Source organism: Clytia hemisphaerica, unplaced genomic scaffold (genome assembly GCF_902728285.1).
Source record: "Clytia hemisphaerica strain Z4C2 unplaced genomic scaffold, Clytia hemisphaerica genome assembly, whole genome shotgun sequence".
NCBI lineage: Eukaryota > Metazoa > Cnidaria > Hydrozoa > Leptothecata > Clytiidae > Clytia > Clytia hemisphaerica.
This window is the reverse complement of record NW_027104188.1, coordinates 331366-353738: the sequence shown is the minus strand read 5'-3', so window position 1 is coordinate 353738 and position 22373 is coordinate 331366. Positions and strand designations below refer to the sequence as shown.

At 36.5% G+C, this 22373-nt stretch overlaps 3 protein-coding genes across 3 annotated transcripts; 1 reads left to right on the top strand and 2 right to left on the bottom strand.

Moving 5' to 3' along the window:
• Positions 1-3336: 3336 nt before the first annotated feature.
• On the bottom strand, positions 3337-8663 carry LOC136814948 (uncharacterized). The gene is made up of 5 exons (XM_067071375.1): positions 7355-8663; positions 5987-6139; positions 5516-5806; positions 4980-5137; positions 3337-4460 (listed from the first exon to the last, which is right to left on the bottom strand). Exons 1-5 carry the CDS (start codon positions 8661-8663, stop codon positions 3834-3836), a joined length of 2538 nt encoding a protein of 845 aa, XP_066927476.1. The 3' UTR covers positions 3337-3833.
• Positions 8664-8878: 215 nt separating this feature from the next.
• On the bottom strand, positions 8879-22153 carry LOC136814947 (uncharacterized). Its single transcript, XM_067071374.1, has 15 exons — positions 21668-22153; positions 20664-20811; positions 20114-20216; positions 16211-16382; positions 15527-15730; positions 14826-14944; positions 14430-14568; positions 13960-14217; positions 13182-13690; positions 12591-12759; positions 11545-12105; positions 10671-10886; positions 10283-10395; positions 9571-9715; positions 8879-9393 (listed from the first exon to the last, which is right to left on the bottom strand). The coding sequence occupies exons 1-15, from the start codon at positions 21726-21728 to the stop codon at positions 8879-8881; spliced, it is 3432 nt and encodes a 1143-aa protein (XP_066927475.1). The 5' UTR covers positions 21729-22153.
• LOC136814950 (microtubule-associated tumor suppressor 1 homolog) lies at positions 16981-19849 on the top strand. The gene is made up of 3 exons (XM_067071376.1): positions 16981-18249; positions 19100-19274; positions 19469-19849. The coding sequence occupies exons 1-3, from the start codon at positions 17056-17058 to the stop codon at positions 19753-19755; spliced, it is 1656 nt and encodes a 551-aa protein (XP_066927477.1). The 5' UTR covers positions 16981-17055; the 3' UTR covers positions 19756-19849.
• Positions 22154-22373: the final 220 nt, after the last annotated feature.

Here is a 22373-nt window from a genome sequence, read left to right as displayed (position 1 = left end):
TTCTTATAAATAAGTCTGCTTGTCCAACAAATTGCATTAAAGGTTTCTGTTTAAACAAAAAAGAAAACAGAAATGGGAGCTAAAACCATCAAAATTTTTCAGTATACATTGTAGTCACGAAACGGGACAATCTGTTATTCTAAATACTCACTCTCTCAAAATTATATATCCACGATCGGCTGGAATAGTTCATTTTTACTTGTGGATTTTATCTGGTAAGGGGCGTGGTATAGTTAACTTGAATAATACCCCCAGGGGTGAAACTCTATTATAATATTCTTTTGAATAGATTAAATACCAATCATTTTTAATATATCAATATTTATGATTTGTTTTGGAATTCTTAGCTGGAAGCCTTTTGTTCTTCCCTGGATGCTTGTATAAACACTGTATGAAAAAAATATTTCACCATTTTTTTGTCAAAAACAGAAAAAAAATAAAATGAAACACGAAAAAAGAAACAGAATGGAAGATGAGAAAGTAATATATAAACGATTGTAAAGGCTGAAAAGCCAAGCTGAATTCACAAACTTAATGACGTCACTTATTACAAGATTCTGTGGTCGACTTTACGTCTTATATGAAACAGCTATCTAACAAATTAATGTAGTTTATTCAGATCTATTGTTGAGTTTGAGGTGATTCATCATTGACCTAGTTGATAATTAATTGAACAAAAGAAGTTGGTTGAGAGTGTGATTTTCATGAAGTAGTGTGACCTTGTTTATTTGCCCCATACCGCAAATAGAATCGGGTTTTAAATGCTATTTTGTTCAAGCTGTTTTTAATGAAAACCATATGATTTTATTTTTAAAATGTAGGTATTACATCGAGACGAAAAAATATTGTTAAAGTACATGAAAAGCTGTTTATGAGTCGTATTAGTTTGAAAAAACGGGTTGTCGAACACTGTCTGTTTACGTTTACGTTTTGTTGTTGTTCAAAATACTGTTGGATATGGTGAACATTTGAATCAATAAACTAAATCAAATAAGCGATTGGCTTGAACCTTGATCGAATACAAGAAACAGTGAAGTTGCCATTATGACTTTGCAAGACAAGATAAGGAAAACAAGCTGTATTGACTCAATACGCATGCGTAAGAAATCAGTCTACCACCAGCAAGTATCACAACCCATCTCCAAAAAGCGTTCTAGGGCTTCTACAGAACCTAACATCAAATTACCTACCGATGACCAGTCTACCAATAGTGGTCAACGAAAGCGATCAACATTTTTCACGAACGGGTCCTCGGCCTATGAAGGCCTGGATAGCAACGAATTCGAACCAGATTACAAAGAGCATTATAGACGAACATTACTTCAAATGTATGCCGAAGATGAAATTGCTAAAGACATTGATAATATCTCGCGATCCTCCCTAATGAGTGATTCAAGTTTCAAAACACAGACTGTGGAACAAAATCAACTAATTGGGTGTATACGTTACATGGCTACAGAGCATGAAAGTTTGCTACAGTTTTTGATTTTTCTTCCGCTCATTTTGACTTCATTCTATATTGTTTTCATCGAAAATAAACCATTAATCATTTGGGGAGATTGAACTTAATATTGACCCACAATACGGGAAGAAACTACGATGAATTTCTGAGAACTGGGGGATAACATAAGCAGTAGATAAACCCATCTCTCGTTGCGAGTTTATCCAAATTAGCAGACTTTACTATAAGAAACCAAATCATAGATTTTGAACACTCTGACACGAATCATATTATTGCTATTGTAAATATATTCAATTAAATACGTATTCAAATATCTTTAAAGTATTCAGGACACTAATATTCGTTATAGTCATTTCCCCTTCGTCACTGAAAAGGGACGTTTTATTTGATTCATCATTTGTAGTCAAGTTAGTACAAGTTTATGTTTTTAAATCTCCGTCAGTGATTATCGAATCATCAGATCGAACCGAGTTTGTTCTTTTGAAAAGGTTTTCGGCAATTTGGCAGATTTTTTGATCTTTGTAGAAATAAATACATGGATTAGCACAGCTGTTGCCAAGAATTATGATAGCTGTTGCTTTATAAAGATACCCCTCGCCGACCAAGTTTAGCGAGAACAAACCATAACTGCCAATGCTGAGAGGTACACATGAAATACAAACCAATCACCTATAAACATCGTTAGAACAACTTATTAGAGATCTTTCCGGTTGTCTGGTCATTTATCTCCTGTTGTGTCGGTGATTCGGTCATCTTCTTCACACGATCTCTTGATTGCTTGAATACGCATAAGATCAGAAAACAAAAAGTGGGCGAAGATATCAGGGTCCGAATCGTGCTGGATACAGAAAAAATTTGATTGTCTCTCGCTGGTTTTGATCGAAAAGATAAGGTGATAACATCGACATTGGTGCAACCCGGTACAAGATAATTACAAACCGAAGGAGTTTCTGTGTAATGCTTTCGTGATAAGTTGAGAATCTTGATATTCTGATGTATTTAACGACTGCTAGAACAATCACACTTAATGGGGATGTAGAAGTCATGCTTAGAAGCCACACTGCAGACGCTCTCATCGGAAAAGAATCGTAATTCAAAAAGTTTAACCAGGGATAGACTGTTAGCGATACCAAAGCATCACAAATAGCAAGTGATAACAGAATCTAGTCGTTAATATCACTATCCTTTGGAAGTTGATACTTCTTATGAAGACAGATGACATTCCCAATACCACCAAAAATGGTCATCAACCAGTAACACACAGTAAAGAAAATGTGAACGGAGGCTGGGAAACAGATTCTACACAAGAAGCCTGACATTGTAGTTGATTTATAATCTATCGGTTGTGATGAATCTGATGCCGAATGACGAGAAGGGGCGAGATGGAGTTTTTACAAGCTCTTATTCGATTTGGTTGGCCGTTAACCAGTAATAAAACAATTTTGTTGCTTTTTCTAAAGAACGCGTCATTTTTATTACTTCAAATGACCAATTATTAAAGTATTTTATAAAAACTCCATCTCATCTGAATGAGGAAGATTTCATCATCAAGGCACCTTTAGATACTCTTGGAATGTAGTGTTTCTTTTTTGGTGGATACAGTAATTAAAGTGTATGCAGTTTCAAGAAAAATGTAGTTGCTACCACTGTGTTTCGATCAAAGATGAATTTATCTTCCCCACATATTGTTTTTTCGAACGATCAAGTTTATTGAAGTCAGGAAAATAATGACCCATGATGAGTGACTTTTTCCTATTGAACATGTCCTTCTTCATGATTCTCCTTCGGGAATTAAAGAGAACGAAAAAGTTTCCGGTATATTTGTTCGATAGCAATTATCTTATATATGGGATATTTGAGCGACAAGGAAAAAGTGTTTGATAACAATATCTTTGAACTTGTATGTATGGTTAAATTTGTATATTAGTCTATGATCTTGTTCCCATTTATACAGTATTTACATGATGATTCGAAATATGAAAATATAATTTACCGTTTTACTTCGAATAAACGCCACCCTCGAATGAACGACCCCTTCCTAAATTCCTATAAACGCCCAGTGCGTTTATTCGAAGTAGTACGTTGTAAGCCTTTATTTTGTTCAACTATAGAACAAACCTTAGCATGAACATCACTCATGGCCCTCTAGTTTTCACAACAAACTTTTTGACATATTTTAGACATTGTTTCTTCGGTGCCATTTTTGGCCTATCAATATGACAGTGAAAACATTTAAACTTGAATTAATGCCTTTTTCACGTAATTGTCTCCTCATTGAACTGTGTATGAGGTCAATACTTGGAATTGACACTCTCAAAATGATGAAGTCGCCATCTTTCTCCTACCGTTTTCCTCTTATCAACAAACTCTTTCATCTATGAGGTTCCGAATGGTGTTTCTTTCCTCTTCTTTTTCTCAAATGTCTTCTCTTCTTTTTCTTGATCTTTAAACCCTTTTGTGGAGGTAACATCTTCCAACCAAAGGCATGGCGTCTGTTCATAATGGTTGTATACGAGGTCGAGTTTATCGCCTTTATACTCCTGGAGTGTAATTGTTTCTTGATATTTTTCATAACGCTTAATATTGAGTCATTCTTTATCTCTTTAATATCACGCTTATGTTTTCCCAATTTCTCTTTCGTTTTATGTTTACTATTAATCTTTGACGTCAAATTGTTCTTTATTTTCGTCGTGTTATAAGCGACAGGTCCGTCATCCTCCGACACACTTCGTTTCACATTAACTGTCATTATACTTTCAAATCGAAAAGCATCAATCTCTATTGAAGTTGTATTACCCGTCGGGCATCGCATTTTACCTAATAAGGCAAATACCTGGTCCTCATCCAACGCATAATCGTAAATAATAAACTCATCGACCCATCCGTTAATACGTCGGTCATCAAAATCATAATATCCAATCGAAGCTTTGTAACCCCAATCTTGTGATAACTCACCGTTACCGATATTACTACCTTGCTCCTTGCCGTCAATAAACACCTGAAAATAATATTTCAATGGCTTTGTTATTATGTGAAAATGTTTTGTCCCACTCCAATTAGTCTTGCATACTAGACGACTAATTAGTATAATTCAGACATAAGCAAAAAATAAAGGAAGGGACAAATTATTATAATACAAACTGATATTATCCTGTTACGATTATTGTACTATTATATATATAACAACAATATTACTGTATTACGTGAATTATAAACAACTCCAGTCTACTCCCCAATAGGATGAAAGTTCACGGATAAGTTTTTCTAACGGATTGACATTTTTCGAGAACAAAAGCTGAAAGTATGTGGTGATCTCTTCTTCTCTAAACAATATTATTCAATATTAGTAGGGCCTAATCCGCGTCCTCCCTCTCAAAAATATCTTGTAATATACTGTTCTTTGGGATAGACTAAAAATGGTTAGGTCGTAAAAAGGATGTCACGGCACCCCAGGTTTGGGGTGCCGAAATAGTGCCCCTGAAATATTGTTAAATCTTAAGAATGTTCAAAATCTTACCCTTGCAATTCCTTTATAGCCGTCATACACAGCTGTGAAATGCATCCAAACACGTGGTAAAACGACCGGTGACGTCATCATGCTGAAAACTGTTCGACTTTGTGCGTCACGATGAAACCAACGTACTGAACCTGAATCGACTTCAAGATGGTATCCACCTAAAGGGAGATAGAGATCAAAAGATGAAGACTTGGAAAGGAGGTACTTAAAACTGTGAACTTTTTTTTTGCATCGTGATTTTCTTGATCGATCTCCAAAAATATATTGGTTCTTCTATATGTAATGTATATAAAATGCTAAGGTTCAAGGATTAGGTGCTCATAATCACCCTCTACTTATGGACTATTTTATGCGAGCATTTCTCACCGTTTGTGATTTTGTAGAGGTTTTCAATTCAAACTAATCCTGGAGAACTCGGGCAAAAGGATTTCGGATATGTGAAGGCCCTTATTTTCACATTTTCCAAGGATTTGACAACAAAGAGAGACTCTAAGTGTAGGATAATGGAATGTAATGATAGGGGTAATGTTTCTTACCAATGAAGCTATTTTCTGGTGTTCTTCGAATCGTACTGAAGATTGAATGTTTCCCAGAAACCTCTGATTGAATATTTACCCAACATGCAATTGTAATGCCAACCCTTGGTTTACCATAAAAAGTTGATGCAGAGAAGATAACTTCACCAAGGTTTGTCAAGTCAGCAAAATGTCCACAGATTTGTGGATGTTCTCGGATTTGGACTTGACGGTTGAAATAACCATGGTTACCGTTCCCTGATTGGTCCATTGCTACATGGTTCTCGATTACTTCGAAGTCCAATAAACAAACTAGTTAAAAAAGGAAAAAAATGAGAAATGCTAATTTCGTCACTGGTCACTTTCAAGAATCATGTAAATTTAATTGTTCTGCAAGTAATGGTTTTGGTTGATACAACTATTAGACCTTCTGTTATGAAGGTATTACAATTCTCGCTAAACTAGTGCGTACAAAATTAGAAAATAACTTACCTGGGCAATTAGGCTGATAACATGGTACTTGTTGTGTTTCATACCCTTCTTGTGCGCATGCTCCTTGGCTACATAATCGGTACCGAGAACTAAGGCCCACTCCACACGTTGTGCTACATGCTGTGAATTGTGACCAGTTGTATGGATCAACCTCTGTTCAAGTGTAGTGAAATAGAAGTTAAAATTTGAAATATTTTCTTCAATAAAAGTACATAACTAGAAGTTTCGTGCTTCTGCACTTGTTCAAATGTACAATAGATGAAATAGAAATTATAATACTGTTCAAAATTGTGAAACAGTTCCACCTTTACTCGACAAATATTACACGTATCAAAGACTTCTTTATTACGAGAAGGTTAAAAAATATCCTGCTTATATTATAGCCTTAACTTTAACTATTAGCTTGGTCGGTCTTGGAACCGATCAATATCAACCTTGTAACTAAAGGCTAGATGAATGGGATTGTTTGAATCTATTAGATCCCCATGACGTCAAATATCCCTAATTATTAATGTTATTAATCGTCAACCGTGCAAAATTACTCGAATCTGATTGGTTTAGAGGAGTGCGATTAATCGTTAATTGCACTATTACCACTTTTTGCACTCTTCGGCGGGGGGACACTTTTGTCCCCCCTTTTATTTTTCGCTTTTTTCTTTAATTAGAAGTTCGAATACAAAAAAAAAAATATAAGAAGGATCATGCTTTTTTATGAATTTAGTCCTCATACTTCAAAAATTCGCTTTGTGTACATAAGTTGCATTGCAATTCGAATGTCAAAAATTTTCCCTTTTTCTAAAAAAACTATGATTTACTAATGATTATTCACTGACGATTACTAGTACTAATAAGCAGTTATTGGACAAAGTCGAATCCAATATGCAAAAATATTGGGCGTGCGAGAAAAGATATTGGACGAGGCTTCGCCGATTCCAATATCTTTTCTCGTAGCCCAATATTTTTCTTATTGGATGAGACTGCGTCCAAATAAATGGTTTATTATCCGTTCAACGCTAAAATATTTCTCGTTTTCAAGCATAATTCCAATTTATATATGCTCGTAAATCTGGTTTCTTGGTAGCTTTTTATTCAAAAGTCGTATTTTCATTTTGTGACGTAACGTCAAAAAGAAGATGCTCAATTGTCATTGAACTCGTTGTGTGACGTCAATTTTTGAAATATGTAGCCTCCATGGAAGCTATATATTCGAAAATATTGGACAGCAAAGAAGCCAATCAAATGTCGCTATTTACGCGCGTCGGATAATAATTATTATTATTAATTAAGATACAATTTTGTGACGTCAAAACCCACGAACCCAATCTTTTTGGGTTGATCGGTGTACTAATAGTAAACAATGAATCTTACCAGGACAAGGTCCTTCTTCACAAACAGCTGTTTCGATCTCCACACCACCTGCTGGACAATCCTGGTGAAAGCATCTTCGAAATCTTTTCTTTTCTCCTTGTGCACAAGTCACACTACAGACACTGAAAGGTGTCCATTGGTAAAAACCGCCATGCGGAAAGGGTGGCTCCAAAGATGTCTCAGTTTCAATCGAAACTCCTGGTGGGAGGTTCTCTACTGTTGTTTGTAAGTCAATCATATGTCCTGGGGACGAGGCTGCCGCTTGAGGAGCGGGCGGTGGTGGTGGTGGTGGTGATGGTGGTGGCGGATAAATGACACTCGGATGACCTAAATACGCATTGTAATAGTCTTGTATTCTTGGGTCAGGCCCTGCTGGCATTAAGTGGTCGGGTGTTAACCGGGTATCATCCCGAACGCTTGTCGGCATAAGGAAAGCATCTTTGATCCACATGTCAGGTTTTGGCGACATTGCGTGAGGTGGTTTATGGTAAAGAGCTTCTGGAAAGAAGCACGAACCATCGCGACGACACGGACGTTCATCGATACCCGGTGGTTTATCAAAAGTTGATAATGTCTGTAACGAGTTTAGTGATAAATCTGATTTCGTATGGCCATCTAGGTATTCCTTGAACTGCTTCACAAAGTCAGGTGAAGAATACAATTTAGTGTTTTTATCATTTAGTTGTTTTCGGTGTTCCATCACTTCTTGTAAATGTTTTTTATTAGCGAAATGCTTTCGGATACGTTCTTCAAGATTCGGAACACGTAACGCGAGACGTTTCAAACTATCTACGGACAGTCCGTTGTTTCTTAGTTCCGGATATTGTTGTAATACCGCTTCCGCATTGAAGTTGTTCGGAGCGGGTGTTGGAGGGTTGAATGATTTTTGCACCGGAAATGATGACCAGAAAGGATTGATTGGTGGAGAGGTGTCACGTGATGGAGTTTTTGAAAAATAGCTGTTGATTGGTTGTGTTTTAGTGAAAACATTTTTTGGCTGTTGCTGTTGAAAATTGTTTGTTAAAGCTTGTTGGAGTAGAGGTATCTTTGATTGAAAATTTCGTGATTCCTGAGCGAATGACATGATCTTATCTGGTATTGAAGAAGCTGGTGGTTGTGGAGCCAACGCTGGCGGTTGAGGTTGTGGTGGGGGCAGGTTTGGTTTAGTTTCTCCTTTCAGTATCCCAACAAACTCATTTAAAGCTTTCTGTTTATTTGTCAACTTTTGGTTGTTCGCTGATTTTTGGTTGTTCAACAACTTTATTACTCTCCTCATGCGTTTTCTCTTTTGAATTGAAACAATGACCATTTCGTGTACATAGACCTTTATGTTTTTCTAATTTCGCATGTTTTGGTGTAGAAGAGGACTTGAAATTCATTAAATCTTCAATGATTTTTTGTTTAGCGAGCGCTAAGATCGGACCTTTCATTTCTGCAGCGAGTTTATCGTCTGACAGGTTCTGTAATTTATCAACTACTTTCAACATGGCTTCTTCTTTCTCCTCTTTTCCTAGGTGATGGTCGTTAGGGGGGAGAATGATGGTTGCTAGGGGAGGTTGACGGTTGATAAGAATCCTTGTCATCTTGGTGGTGCGACGGTGCACCGATTGGCTTTTTATTTGGACCGATTTTCAGGTTTTTTGCTGCATGAGAATGTTTTGAAGGCAACATAGGTGAGGGGTACGTAATTTCAAGCATTTCACGAGCAGTGCCATGTCCAGGTTTCAATCTTTTGACTTCATGCCGGCCGTGCGCGTGACGAATATGTGATTTAACTTGTGATTCAAGTTCACTTTGGAGTAATTCACTTGGAATATATTGCTTATTGTCAGCATTTTCTTCCTCGGTTTTTGATTTGACGATTTTTGGGTTTTCTTCTTCCTCATCTTCATTTTGCTCCAATGATGAGGGCGGTGAGGATGGTGGGAGCGCTGAGGGTGGGGAGGGTGGTGATGAGACGTGATGTTCCTGTTGAGGTTCCTTTGAATCGTTAGCTTCTTCTTCAAGAACGATACTGGCTGTTCTTGGTGGAGGAGGAGCTAAGAGAAAAAGAAAATTGGTCAGCTTTTATGCCAGGGAAAAAGTCACGTTTTCTAGCTTTGTGAAACATACAATGAGGGTAAAAGGTTTTCTAAAGCTATGCTTTTGTACCAGTCAAAAGACCGCCGTAATAGCAGTTTAAAAGTAACAAAAGAAAGATATTTAGAATGACTTACTTTCTTTACAACCGAAAACTTCGAATCTCATACAGATATGTATACCATGCCACGCACGTGGGTTCAAGCGAACGTATCGAGCTTTCATTGGTCTTTTCAAGTAATGTTTCACAATAGTTGATCGATCTTTGTTCGCTTCAAATAACTAGTAGAAAGAATTTTGAAATATTTGACTACATGAGCATTCTTGACCACTCTCAAGTCAATATAATGGAGATAAAAATCCTTTCAAACTATTTTGTAGTGTTTCTATAGAAATTAGCATGGTAAAATACTTTTTACCATGTAAAGTATCAAAAAATTGATGAGGTGGATATAAGAACTAATGGCCATCTTCTTTATAAGGAAGTTAGAAGCACTCCACCTAAGAGTCGAAAATAATTATTTTAGCATATAAAGTATCAAATGATTGATGAGGTGGATATAAGAACTAATGGCCATCTTCTTTATAAGGAAGTTAGAAGCATTCCACCTGAGAGTCGAAGATAATTATTTTAGCATATAAAATATCAAATGATTGATGAGGTGGATATAAGAACTAATGGCCATCTTCTTTATAAGGAAGTTAGAAGCATTCCACCTGAGAGTCGAAGATAATTATTTTAGCATATAAAGTATCAAATAATAGATGAGGTGGATATAAGAACTAATGGCCATCTTCTTTATAAGGAAGTTAGAAGCACTCCACCTGCGAGTGGAAAATCGTACTTACCCGTTCATCGTCTTCTTCTCGATACCATTCCAGCGCATTCGTGTCATCACTCAATCCGAGCCGATATGAAACAACCCAGTTGTCGTGTGACACATATCCCTGTGTTGCGATCCCTGTGTCAAAGAGGAGTCAAAAGTATGTTTAACACATAGATGAAAGGAGTAGTACTTTGATTCACAGACCACTTCAATAGATACTTCCAATAAGAAACTTTTCGTAAGGAACTGATCTCACTGCGAAATTACTCCTTTAACTGAGCCACATTGTACAAAGCCCCGAATGCTGTTTGAAATACAATGTAAATTTCAAAGTTGTGATGATAAAAGGCTGCTAAGCTAAAAATGCGTCATGCCAGAAAAGAAATTGTGAAAAATTATCTCAATCTTACCAGTGATAGTTTTGACTTCGCCTAAATCAGCTTCAATATATTGTCTCAAATTGACATCTTTTGCGCACCAACAGCCTCTGATATCTGCTTGATCGATGGATTCTCGTACCAGTCTCCCGTTGAACGATTGGTCATGATCTTCCAATGACGATGAAGCTGTCACGTGATTATCATCTACTTCTCCATTGGATAATCCTAATGGCTTGTTGCAAGATTCTGAAATTCAGAAAACCAAATATAATATAAAGATAGAACATGAATATGAATGTTTGGATCCTGATCTAACTAACGTCTATATAACGCTGGATACTGAAACAATGTTAGACTCCAGACGATGTTATCGTTCGTTACAGGGATAGTCAATGCGGGAAAATACATATGTATGCACTGAGTTTACAGCCGTAATGGCGGTCTACGGAAAAAGAATCGACGGTAAAGTTTCAAAGAAATTGCTGGAAAACTCTACCGGTTGTAAACTCTTTTCAGGAAAAAATCGTTCTGTATTTTCTTCGGATATGGGATTATTTCTTAGATAGTGATTTCTCTTAGACTATAGCATAGTCTAGTTGGACACCAGATGGGAAAATCCTTCATCTGAGCGATGAATTACTTTGACGACACATTTCACCACAAGTGGATTGATTTGCAAACCAATGATACAGTGAACTCCCGCTTATTCCAACTTCTATTATTCGAATCTTTCTATAATTTGAACTTGTTCCCAGTTCCCGTGAAGGAAAAACTATTTTGAAATACTTTCTATAATTCGAAATTCTCTTTTATTCGAATAAATAAAATTTCCCGTTCGAGTCCGAATTAGCGAGAGTCAACTATATTTGTTGTTCCATTGAAGAAACCATCAAAATAGTCTTACCTTTTGGTGCGATCTCGTTTCTTGTTTGAGCCTCAGTATCTTCCATGAAGACAGATGGGTTACCGAACGAGTCAAAAGCGTCTGGAATCAAGTCCATTGCGCAACCATAGATCTCCACTCTCATACATAGATGATTCCCGTACCACGATTGAGGTCGAATACGTACATATTTGGCATCAACAGTGTGGTGGAAATGATGACGTTTGATACTGTTTTTATCCGTGTTCGCTTCAAAGACTTTATCATAACCTTTCTCTTTGTAACAAGTCCAAAATTCTTTATCGTCACTGTAACAAAAGAGGTATGACGTTACCCAGTTATCGAATAAAGATAGACCCTGGGTTGCCACGCCTGTTAATGACGTCATCTCTTTGAGTTGAATTTCGAAAAATGGACTTCGGTCATCTTTGACGGCACACCATGCGGTCCGCGCGGGATCGCCACCAAATGAAGCGAGATTGATACGTCCGTAGTGAGGTTTATGAAGGTTGTAGGTTGAACTGGCTGTGATTTGCGAATCGCCTATTTCTTTCGATTGCATACCTAAAGCTCTTTGGCAATCTGAAATCAAAAAAACAAAAGCTATTTTTGTCATATCAAAATACAGAATTTTTAGTTGTAAATTAAGTCACGTTTAATGAGGCTGAACTAGTAAAAATATGGCTAGGGCCTCTTCTTAATCCAAATTGTTGACCCATGTCCCATGGAGGTCCCAAAATGGGTGCTGGATATGTGCGAGCCATAAGGGTCCCTTTTTCACAACCTTGAAAGTCTCGCAAAGGGGTACAAAAACCATTTAAAAAAATTGAGTCTCTATAAGGGTCCAAAAATCACGAATTTCAAAATTTCCTCTCTCTAAGGGTCCCAAAAACAACAAAATGTTCTCTCTCTAAGGGTCGATTTTCGATTTTTAGCTCGGACATACCCGTCACCTCGCAAACATAGTACCCCCCCCCCGGAACCATGTCTAACGTTCAAAGGTTACGTATTCTAATTTTCATATGTGATAAATCGTAGCTTAATAAACAAATGTTTAAAATACTTACCAATTTCAAAGCTGCATTTTTTCATCAAAGTTTGTATTTTTTGAACAGGTAGAGCTTTACTGAACATATAGAACTCATCAATTTCTCCATTCAAAACGCGTTCACCTTGATGTTGGCCAATCCCTGATCGACCTGTCCAATCTTGCGATAGAATACCAGTACCCAGGCCCTGAATTAAAGGATTTATATGAATAAAAACCTCGATATCATTAAAATAAGGTCTAGACTGAGATTCGATCTTATGGTTATTCCTTGCCGATGATATGAGTTCTATATCAAAAATTGAATATATTCGATTACTTTTTTGTTTTGGTCGAATATCATTGTTATCATTTTCTTAGCCAATTTTAATCATGAAACATGTTGTATTGGTGCTCGCAGTATATTATGAGGAGCAAATTTAAATTGGAAATCTTTTTGGTAGTTTTGAAGAGAGCATGAACCAATGAAAGAGGTTATTGCATGGTATCAATTTCAGTGCCACTCAAAGTTTAAAACCACAGAAGAATTTGATTAACGGTTGCATTTTTATTCCAATCAAATTGAAATTAGTGAGTTTAGAAAAAAAGTTTTCAAAAAATAATGACCTACCGATGCAGCTAATTTTGCATTGATATATACGGATGCTTTGCCAGTCAAACTTGAATAAGTAGCTGTGCAGTGTGTCCATGCATGAGCTGGAATCATCAGAGGTGATGAAATATTAAATAGTCCTTGGTCAGCCTCGTTTCGATGGTACCATCTTAAACGCCCACGATCCACTTCGAAATGATATTGTCCGTTTTTATGGGCGGAGTTTTTGCCACCAATCGTGTTGAAAATTGAATGCTGTCCTCCATTACTGAAAAGTTTGATCCATGCTGCTATGGTAACCTCAGACCGAGGTTTATCAACAAAGAATTCACCATCAAAATATACATCACCGCCATTCATACGCACACCTCGTTCACAAGACTTGCTGAACATACGAATATCGACTGGAGGGCGTAGATGGGCGTCATTTCGATGACCACTGACATCAGGAACAGTTAGATCTTTGATCTCGTCGAAATCCAAATGAACAATTGGTGTGATTTCTATTGATGTTATTGGGTCATAATCTGAGAGAGTAAAGAACAGTAAAGAAAAATATATTCATAAAGTCTGGTAACCATTCATAACTCATGTTATATACTTATGACTACTGTAAAAATTGTGGCAGAAAGTTTGGAAAGAGGCTTTCCAACCCTCGCCTCAAAGGATAGCGAAAGCTGATTCAGAGGACTAATTTTTGTAAGAATAGACAAGTATTAATTCAATGTCAGTTCGGAATTTCTCAAAGATTAAGATGCGCTTGATTTAAGTTTTGATAAATTGTTTGACAACGTACTCGATTCTGATTGGATGAGAGTGATTGGTGCGTCATCCTTTTCTTTGTTTTCATTCAAATGAAGTTGAGGTGTCTTCTTCATCGGAACTTGATCATGTTTGTCACCAGTTTGTGGTGCTGTTACGACCCCCGTCTCTTTACTTGGAACAAGTGAACTTTCTTCTTCGACATGATGGTCATCCAGGGGGGTTGATGACTCATCAATACTCTGATGTTGTGTTTCTGGGACTTGTATCATTTCTTCTACTTTAGGTTTTGCTGAAGTTAAAATAGAAATAATTTCCGTAAGATAAGAGAATAATATTTCAGAGTTTAATTGATTCAAAAGACCAGTTTTCCAGTTATCGATCACGCTCTCACTAATTTACTCATTTTCGGTCCCAAAACCGACTGTAGGATTTACGATTGGTGAGGGCAGATTAAAACCTTGTGAGTGATTGTGTTTGTAATAAGTAGTTAAAAGAACTTACTTGGACAGCCGTAGACCTCAGCTCTCATACATCCTTTACCATGCCATTTGAAGGGACTGAGACGAACATAACGACTGAAAAACGGTAAACGTAACCAATGGAGAACGGTACCATTTTGATCGTCGTTGCCAAGGAAATACTGGAATTGAAAGAAAGTTTAAAGAATGTATTAAAGATCAACAATTTCTGAAGAACAGAGAACGCTACCAGGCTTTATACTTATCTGAGCCACGTTGCTCTGCATACCGAACCCAGTCTTCATAGGTCATCAGGAGAGAATGTGTTCTTGGCCGTATCCATAACGTACCAAACTACGTTGTGACTGGATTGAATTATTGGTATATTGCTATTTCAAATTCTATTTCAAATGGCAGAAAAATATTTTTCGTTTTTTACCTTTGGGAACGTTCCAGATTCTGAATATTCACGAAAATCTTCATCAGATTTATTTGAAAACAACATTCGATATGAAGTGGTCCATTCATCAACCAAACCCATACCTTGTGTTGCTACTCCTAAAAACAACAATTCATTTTCAAAAAGTTTACCAGCCAAGTTTTGAGTTTTGAAAGAACCAGGGCAACGTCCAGTACTGGTCATGAAGTGGTATCATCTAACGAACAATGAAGTATAAGCCCGAAGGGCTAGAAGTGAATCTTTAACCTTTCTCTAGGCTGCACGCATCCCCTAAAATATTTTTTGATATATATATTAAAAGTAATCAGAGGGGATGCAGGCAGCCTAACCTTTCTCAGGCAATAAAAATGAAGCCTTAGAATATACGCCGTATTTTTGACGATGGATTGAATTTAGCGCTTTCTTTGTTTTTGAGTGGCATATTTTTTTGAAATTTAGCGGAAATTTTACTTTCGATCCGGAATTTGTATAAATCCACACGGGCCGCTCAAGGCCGCGTAACTTAAGAAAGATTTGGCGGCTTCAAATCCTACCTAGGAGATTCGCTTCATTGGTAACAAATCACAATTCTTTTACTGTCTTTGATTAAGAATAATATACTGATAACAAAATACAAATTAAAAGATTCTTTTTCATAAGAAGTAATAAACCAACTTTCGACGACAATAAAATTTACTTACCAGCAATGCGTTTAACATTACCAAAATCAAACTGTAAATATTCATCCTTCTCGTTTTTATAGGGACACCAACCCCCCAAAGAATTGGGAACAATTTGACCAAGTCTCGCATGGAAAGGAAGATGGAGGTCATTGAAAGATGTTGATGCTGTGATCTGATCATCCGATAACTTCTTGTTACCGATACCTTGAGGCCAAGAACAATCTAATGAAAAGAGAAAATATTTTTTGGTGAGTACTATAGCTACACTCCTTTTTTACATAAGCATACTTAGGCTGAAATTCGGTAAAAAATAAGCATAATGCTAAGCATAATGCTGAGCATACCTCCAAGCTGAAATACAAAAAAATTCGTGCTCTTTTTATAAAATGCTGACCTTTTTAGGGTTACTTTTTAAAGCTGTTTGAGCTTTATAAGACCAAATATTTTTGCATGCTGCTCCAAATTGCAAGGATAACTTTCATTCTTTGATCCGAATCAATGTGCCGACTTAAAGTTCGAAATTTTCATGAACCCAAAGAAAATTAACAAATCGAAGTCTAAGCATATAAATAAGCATAAATTAAGGCTGAAAATGAGATTTTGCTAAGCATATCGAGCCTCTGGATTTTCCCGCATGCTTATAAAAAAAAGAGTGTATTTCTTCTTATTTATAAAATAAATAGCCAATAGCTAACAGCTTACCCAACGGTTGTCTTGGTTCAGGTTTATCTTCAGTATTTTCTGCAATCTCATCTTTCTTGTGATTGGCCACCGGTACAAGGTCACGTGACAATTTGTGATCTTCTTGATGTTTATCAAACCATTTATGAACAGGGAAATCATAATAATCTCCATTCTCTTTCGTCACCGTCACCTGAGACAAAAAAGAAAAAATTCTTGATATTCATGACTAAATCTTTTATACGGAAACACACGAAAAATATCGGGTGTTTGTCACAAGTTTCATTGTTTACCATACTTACCTATAACAATCCAATTGTTCCCTTAACAATCCAAAAGCGCCAAAATCGCAAAAATTCGGATATTGCTGCGGTAAAGCCACTTTTTTGCGATTTTGGCGCTTTTGAAATGTTAAGGAAACTATTGGATTGTTATAGGTACGGTATATACAAAACTGCTGGCAAACGCCCGTTGTTTTTGGGGTGTTTCTGTATAAAAGAGTACGTCATGAATATTAAGAATTCGGAAAGTTAAAACTTTTTGCAAACTAACTTCATTAATATCATCAGCGAACCACTGAATTAAGAAGTCATGTTTGACAATTTTCCTGAGGCAATGAAGCAACGAATGAATGACCGCTTTAGTGAATGATGGCCGACATTTTGTGGTTTAAAGGTGGATCCATTTTTGAAATTGTGACGTCGACGTGATAAAATTAATTGACGCCATTCAATCGATAAAATATTTGACGTCACTTTTTAAACCATCTTTTATCTCTGAATGCCGAGGTGTTCAGAGGCTCGTTAGAAAAAAATAGTGAAATTTCGCTAGAATTGTGTGTATTAGAGCATATTTTTGTATTAAAAATGGATTTTGGAGCGATGGAAATGAGTTGGGAGGAAGGAGATGTCATTTCCAAAATCTTGAACGAAAATAAAGACGAAATGTCGTTCAAAAATGAAGAAAAAACACCTATGAAATCTTTGTATGAAGAATTTTTGGAAATCGGTGAAAAATACGAATTTCCTCCAAGAACAGTTGAAGTTGGAGAATTTAATTGTGTTGAACGTTCAAAAGAAACAGAGGTGGCTGATGAACAAATGATGAAAACGAACGCTGGACCTTTGAATCGTACTTTGAAGAAAACAAAGAAAATGTTCAATCCTTCTCAATTCGAAACCAGTCTACCTTCGAAGCTTTCAACAAGAACTTCAACAACAAACTCAGCACCTTTTGTTGCTAAAGCTGAAAGAATTCCTTCAGAAGAAAGTAATTTATCAACAAAAACAAACAAACATGTAACTAAAACAGTTGTTCGACCTCCGCCAGGCTTTCCTGCGAAACCAAAAGGTGAGAAACCGACTTCAAACACCGTCCAAAGATTATTGAATCAGTCACCTCCACAGGAATTAAAACCAACAGCAACACATTTCAAAGACATTCCAAATATCCAATCAAGCATCTCCAAAACAAAGCCATCCAAGTTGTCAGGAATGATGAAAGAATTTGAATGTTTGAGTGTGGTGATGGATCAAGAGATTCATAAATATGAAAATCAACTTTTGACCAATAGAACCAAAGATGAAGGTCGCATTGATATGATGAAAACATTGTATTATGAACAACAAGAAAAAGTGGAAAAGTCGAATTTCAATTACCACCAGAAAATCAAAATGTTGGAAAAACAACATCAAGAGAAAATGCGTGAAATGGATCTCCAACATCAACGAGAACTTCAAAAATTGAAGAAGAATTTTGAGAAGGAGAAAACAGGAGTCGAAGAACTTCAAATTGAATTTTATAAATTGTTGGATGAAAGACAGCATAAAGTAGACGCTTTGAATGTTAAGATCAATGATTTACAATCTGAATCGTTGGATCAAGAAACTTCACCTCCATCAGTTTCTGGTGGTGATGATGTAAAGAAATTACAAAATGAATTCAACAATGAATTGTATGAACGTGAAGAAGAAATTGATCGATTGAATGCTACCATCTCTGATTTGAGATACAAACTAGAAGCTTATGAAGAAGGAGGACATGACCATATTGCTTGGGAGGTAAACAATGAGAATCAGTTGATAGACTAAAGTCCGTTCACTATATTTCACTAAGTTGATATTTTAAGTTGACGTGCTTACAGAAAATCAAATCAGGGCAAACCTGAGATTCGATCATGATTGTTTTCTGGGCCCTAAATCGATGTAGTGATGATTTAATTCTCCTTACAGAGGATACCCGATTCTGTATTAAGTGGTCTAGGAGTCGTCTTGTTAGAACCGTCTTACGCTGTAGTTTATACTGCATGCTAGCTTGCGAGACACCGACACTCAGTTTTTTTAGATCAAGTGCAAAAATCCAGCGTGAACCAATAGGAAGAAAGGCCAATGCATTCTCGCTTCATCAACGATGGATGTATTGTAGGGATGTAGTGGAGGCTAACGATCTGAAGGAATGCGCCTCGCATTGAATGGACTGGAAACGACAAGCGAGTATTCAGTTTGAAACCCCGCAGGGGCTATGAGATAACACTCTTTGATGGAAAATGAAGCCACTTATTTCCCATTTGAAACGACGCGTGACCAATGTGGTTTTAACACAAACGCCGATTTGAAATTAGATTCTATCACCAGAAAACTATGTCTAGATTCAAACGTCATTCCAAAAGCGGAAAAACAAGATTCTTATTATCGAATTTTCCGAGTGTTGGCTATTTTCCACGAATGTTTAATTTTTAAGATACTTTCTTCAGATATTTAATGTGCAGGTATAACAATTATGGCGATCGGTTTAACCAGATAGGGATAGAAACCAAAGCAAAACTACGAAAGATAAAATTCGACATTCCGATATTTTAAAAGCAAAAAAAGTTTACTAAGAAATGCAGTTCTTCCCTTTCCATTTTAACAGAATGAAGAACTGACAGAGAAGTTGGCGATCAAAGATGAATACATTTCCACCTTAAAATTGCAAATTGAAAATCTTGAGAAAGTTCATCAACAGGATGAATGGGAATTATCACAAGCCGACGACAATTTGGAGATGGTTGAACGAAAAGCCACAGACATGGAAAGAAAAGCTACTGGTAAGTTTCTGAGATCTTTTGGACTGATTTAAACTCGAAGTGTATCACCGTCTAAAATTATCGAATTATGGGTGATCTTCTTGTGCAATTCATATTCTTTCACACAAAAAGACAGTTTCGGAATATGTACTCTTCACTCTAAAAACTTGAAGTATGATAGTTTTGATCTTTGAATTTTCTATCCTTTCTCATAGTATTGATGACAAAAATGAAGACAGAACTGATCAAGGAACGGCAATTAAACCAACAATTACATCAACATATCGCTACGATGGATGCAAACCTCACTCAAATCGCCCAATATAATAACGTCCTTCAAAAGAACAAGGAGCTTGACCAGGCTAACCGAGAAAAACTAGCCCGAATGACAAAACGATCAGTTTCTCGTAAATCTTCGATCGATCTTTCGAATGATGTTGTTATGAAGTCTTTAGGTTGGCGTATCGCTCCATCACAATCTTATCAAGCGACATCTTTATAATTTTTTTTCTCCAAATATACCATCTCAATTAGAAGCTATTTCAGTTCCAATGTCTTCTAAAGCTACCATGTTGGTTTTAAAATTAACACCAAAGGACCACCTTCAGATGATTTTACTTTCCTACTGTATGCTAGAACACAGATTTTGCCATTCCAAATCATAAATTGCTTCTAATGACATCACTGTTGTTAGAAGATAAGGCTTAGTGAACCTAGTGATAAATCATATTTGTTACAGGAATAACTCCCCCCCCCCTTTTACCAGGGTAAATGTATGCTGATTAAATTTCGATAATATCAGTGTGAAAATGGAGTATTCGAATCATTATTATCATTATATCAAAACTATTTTGTCAAACCTTTTCTAAGAACCATCCAGGACCAAGCCAACTATTGTCGTGTCTTATTTGAGCTTTCTTGATCGTTCCTACATCCTTCCCATCCAGAACGAATGTATCCAATCTAAAAGTAAAGTAAAAGTAAGGAACTGGTAGATCATTCCCCAGTGTTGCCTCGATACAGAATACTTCCATCCCCTGTATATTGGCATAACTCTAGTTTGTCTGATCACAACAAGAAAAGGTGCACTGGTTAGGGGACAAGCTGGAGCTTTTACAAGCTCTTATTTGATTTGGTTGGTCGTTAAGATGTAATAAAAGAATCTTATTACTTTTTCTAAAGAACGCGTCATCTCTATCACTTTAAATGACCAATTAGTGAAGTATCTTGTAAAAACTCCAAGGCATCTCCTGGTTAGTATATATCTTGTCATATAAAATGATCATCGAGTCAGAGTTAAAATAGTTAAAGCAAAACAGTCCTTTTTAGCTGTCTACGTCTGCAGTAAAGACAAAAATTATTTCAGAATCACACAGTTCAAATCTGGAAAAGGGGAAACACACAACATACTGTCCACGCTCGAAGTTATCTCTTCCCTCTGCTTCCAATTCTTTTTCACTTGTATCACCATGGTTACCGAACAGCTTGATGAAGACGTGAGCATCTGTGCCGGCACCGAAACGATCACCTGTGTACGTCGTCACTACGTAACGGTGACCTGAAGGAGACACAGGATTATTATCATCAGGTAATCTTACACCCCTATTTCACAGACCCGGTAAGATTTTTTCAGCCAGTGGGGATGAAAATAACGGACTGAAACTCGATGGGGATTGATATTGCCATATCTTTTATGACCAGGGATTTAAATTCTTTGTCCTCAATTCAGAAAATTCAGTAGAGATGGGGAAAATAATATTTGGACGATATTTTGGGCAATTTTTCCAGTGGGTCTGTGAGAAGGGGGTGAGGGGGTGTAATCTTAGAAACAGTGCTATGTAGCAGTCATCGAAAAAAAAAGTTAGAAAAAAAGTACACGGCTAGAGGCTTTAAGTTCTTAAAATTGTAGTTTCTTTTCCAATATTGCGGTGAGAGTTCTGTATGATTTTCAAATTGGATTGAATTTCATGGTATCTCTCTCACTGAGGATAAGAGATCTCGTTGGTTCTGTGATGCAGGGTGTATTATAACACCTATATATAACACCCCTGTCTCACAGCCCCAGTGGAACTTTTTTCCTCAGTGTGGATGAAAATTCCTATTGAAATCCTAATGGGAATAGAAATTTTATTGTTCCAAGGCAAGATTTTTTTAAACGCAATGAGGATGGTTTTGGAGTACAATTTTTAAACATGGAATTTCGAGTGGGAATAAAATCAAAGTCAATTTCCCAGTGGGGCTGAAATTCAAGCGTATTTTCCCATCGGGACAAAATTTTTGCTTCATTTTCTAGTGGGGCAGAGGTCCCAGCGGTTCTGTGACACAGGGGTGTTATATAGTAAACAAGCCTTTTAGCTTGACAATTTGTAATCGTACCGGCTACTCAACCAATGGAGGAAAGTAACGATTCTTACCTTGCACACTCGGTAACAACAATGATATTATATAAATTACCAGACAGTTGAAACGATTCATTGTACCCTAGTCTCTTCGTCTCCTTTAAATCTACATTAATTTAAATCCATTATTTGTGGCCAGTCTTGACCATGGTTTCATTTCTTATATGAAGCAGCGCTAAAATTATAAAATATACATTTGACACCCTCAAAAATGATATGTTCTATATAATTCGATACGCTCTATCATTCAACAATAGTAAAAGTCACTGTCAACGAGAAATTCTAATAAACGACGCTTACTATTCGACACGCTCTTTTATTCGATAAAAATTCAATTTCCCTTGAAGATCGAATATAGAGAGCGTCAACTGTAGACAATCGGATGAGCGGCTTTCAAATTCAATGAAACGAGAATCCAATCACAACTGGTACATATTTAATGATGTATCTATGATTTGAGATTGCCGAGAAGAGAAGATTAATTTTGTTTGTCAATACAATCAAATATAAATCAAATCCCAATTAAATTATCATCAATTAAATCAAAATTTTGCGTGAAAAATTATAATTTAATTTCAAGAGATTTTTTAAGAAGAAATCATGCAGAATAATTATCTATTGGGTTGTTTTATTGCAAGACGCTTTGATAGAATCTTTTATGTGGTTTGTTTAGTGCGCATTTCAATTCGCTTGAGTAAATCCAACAATACTCTAAACATCA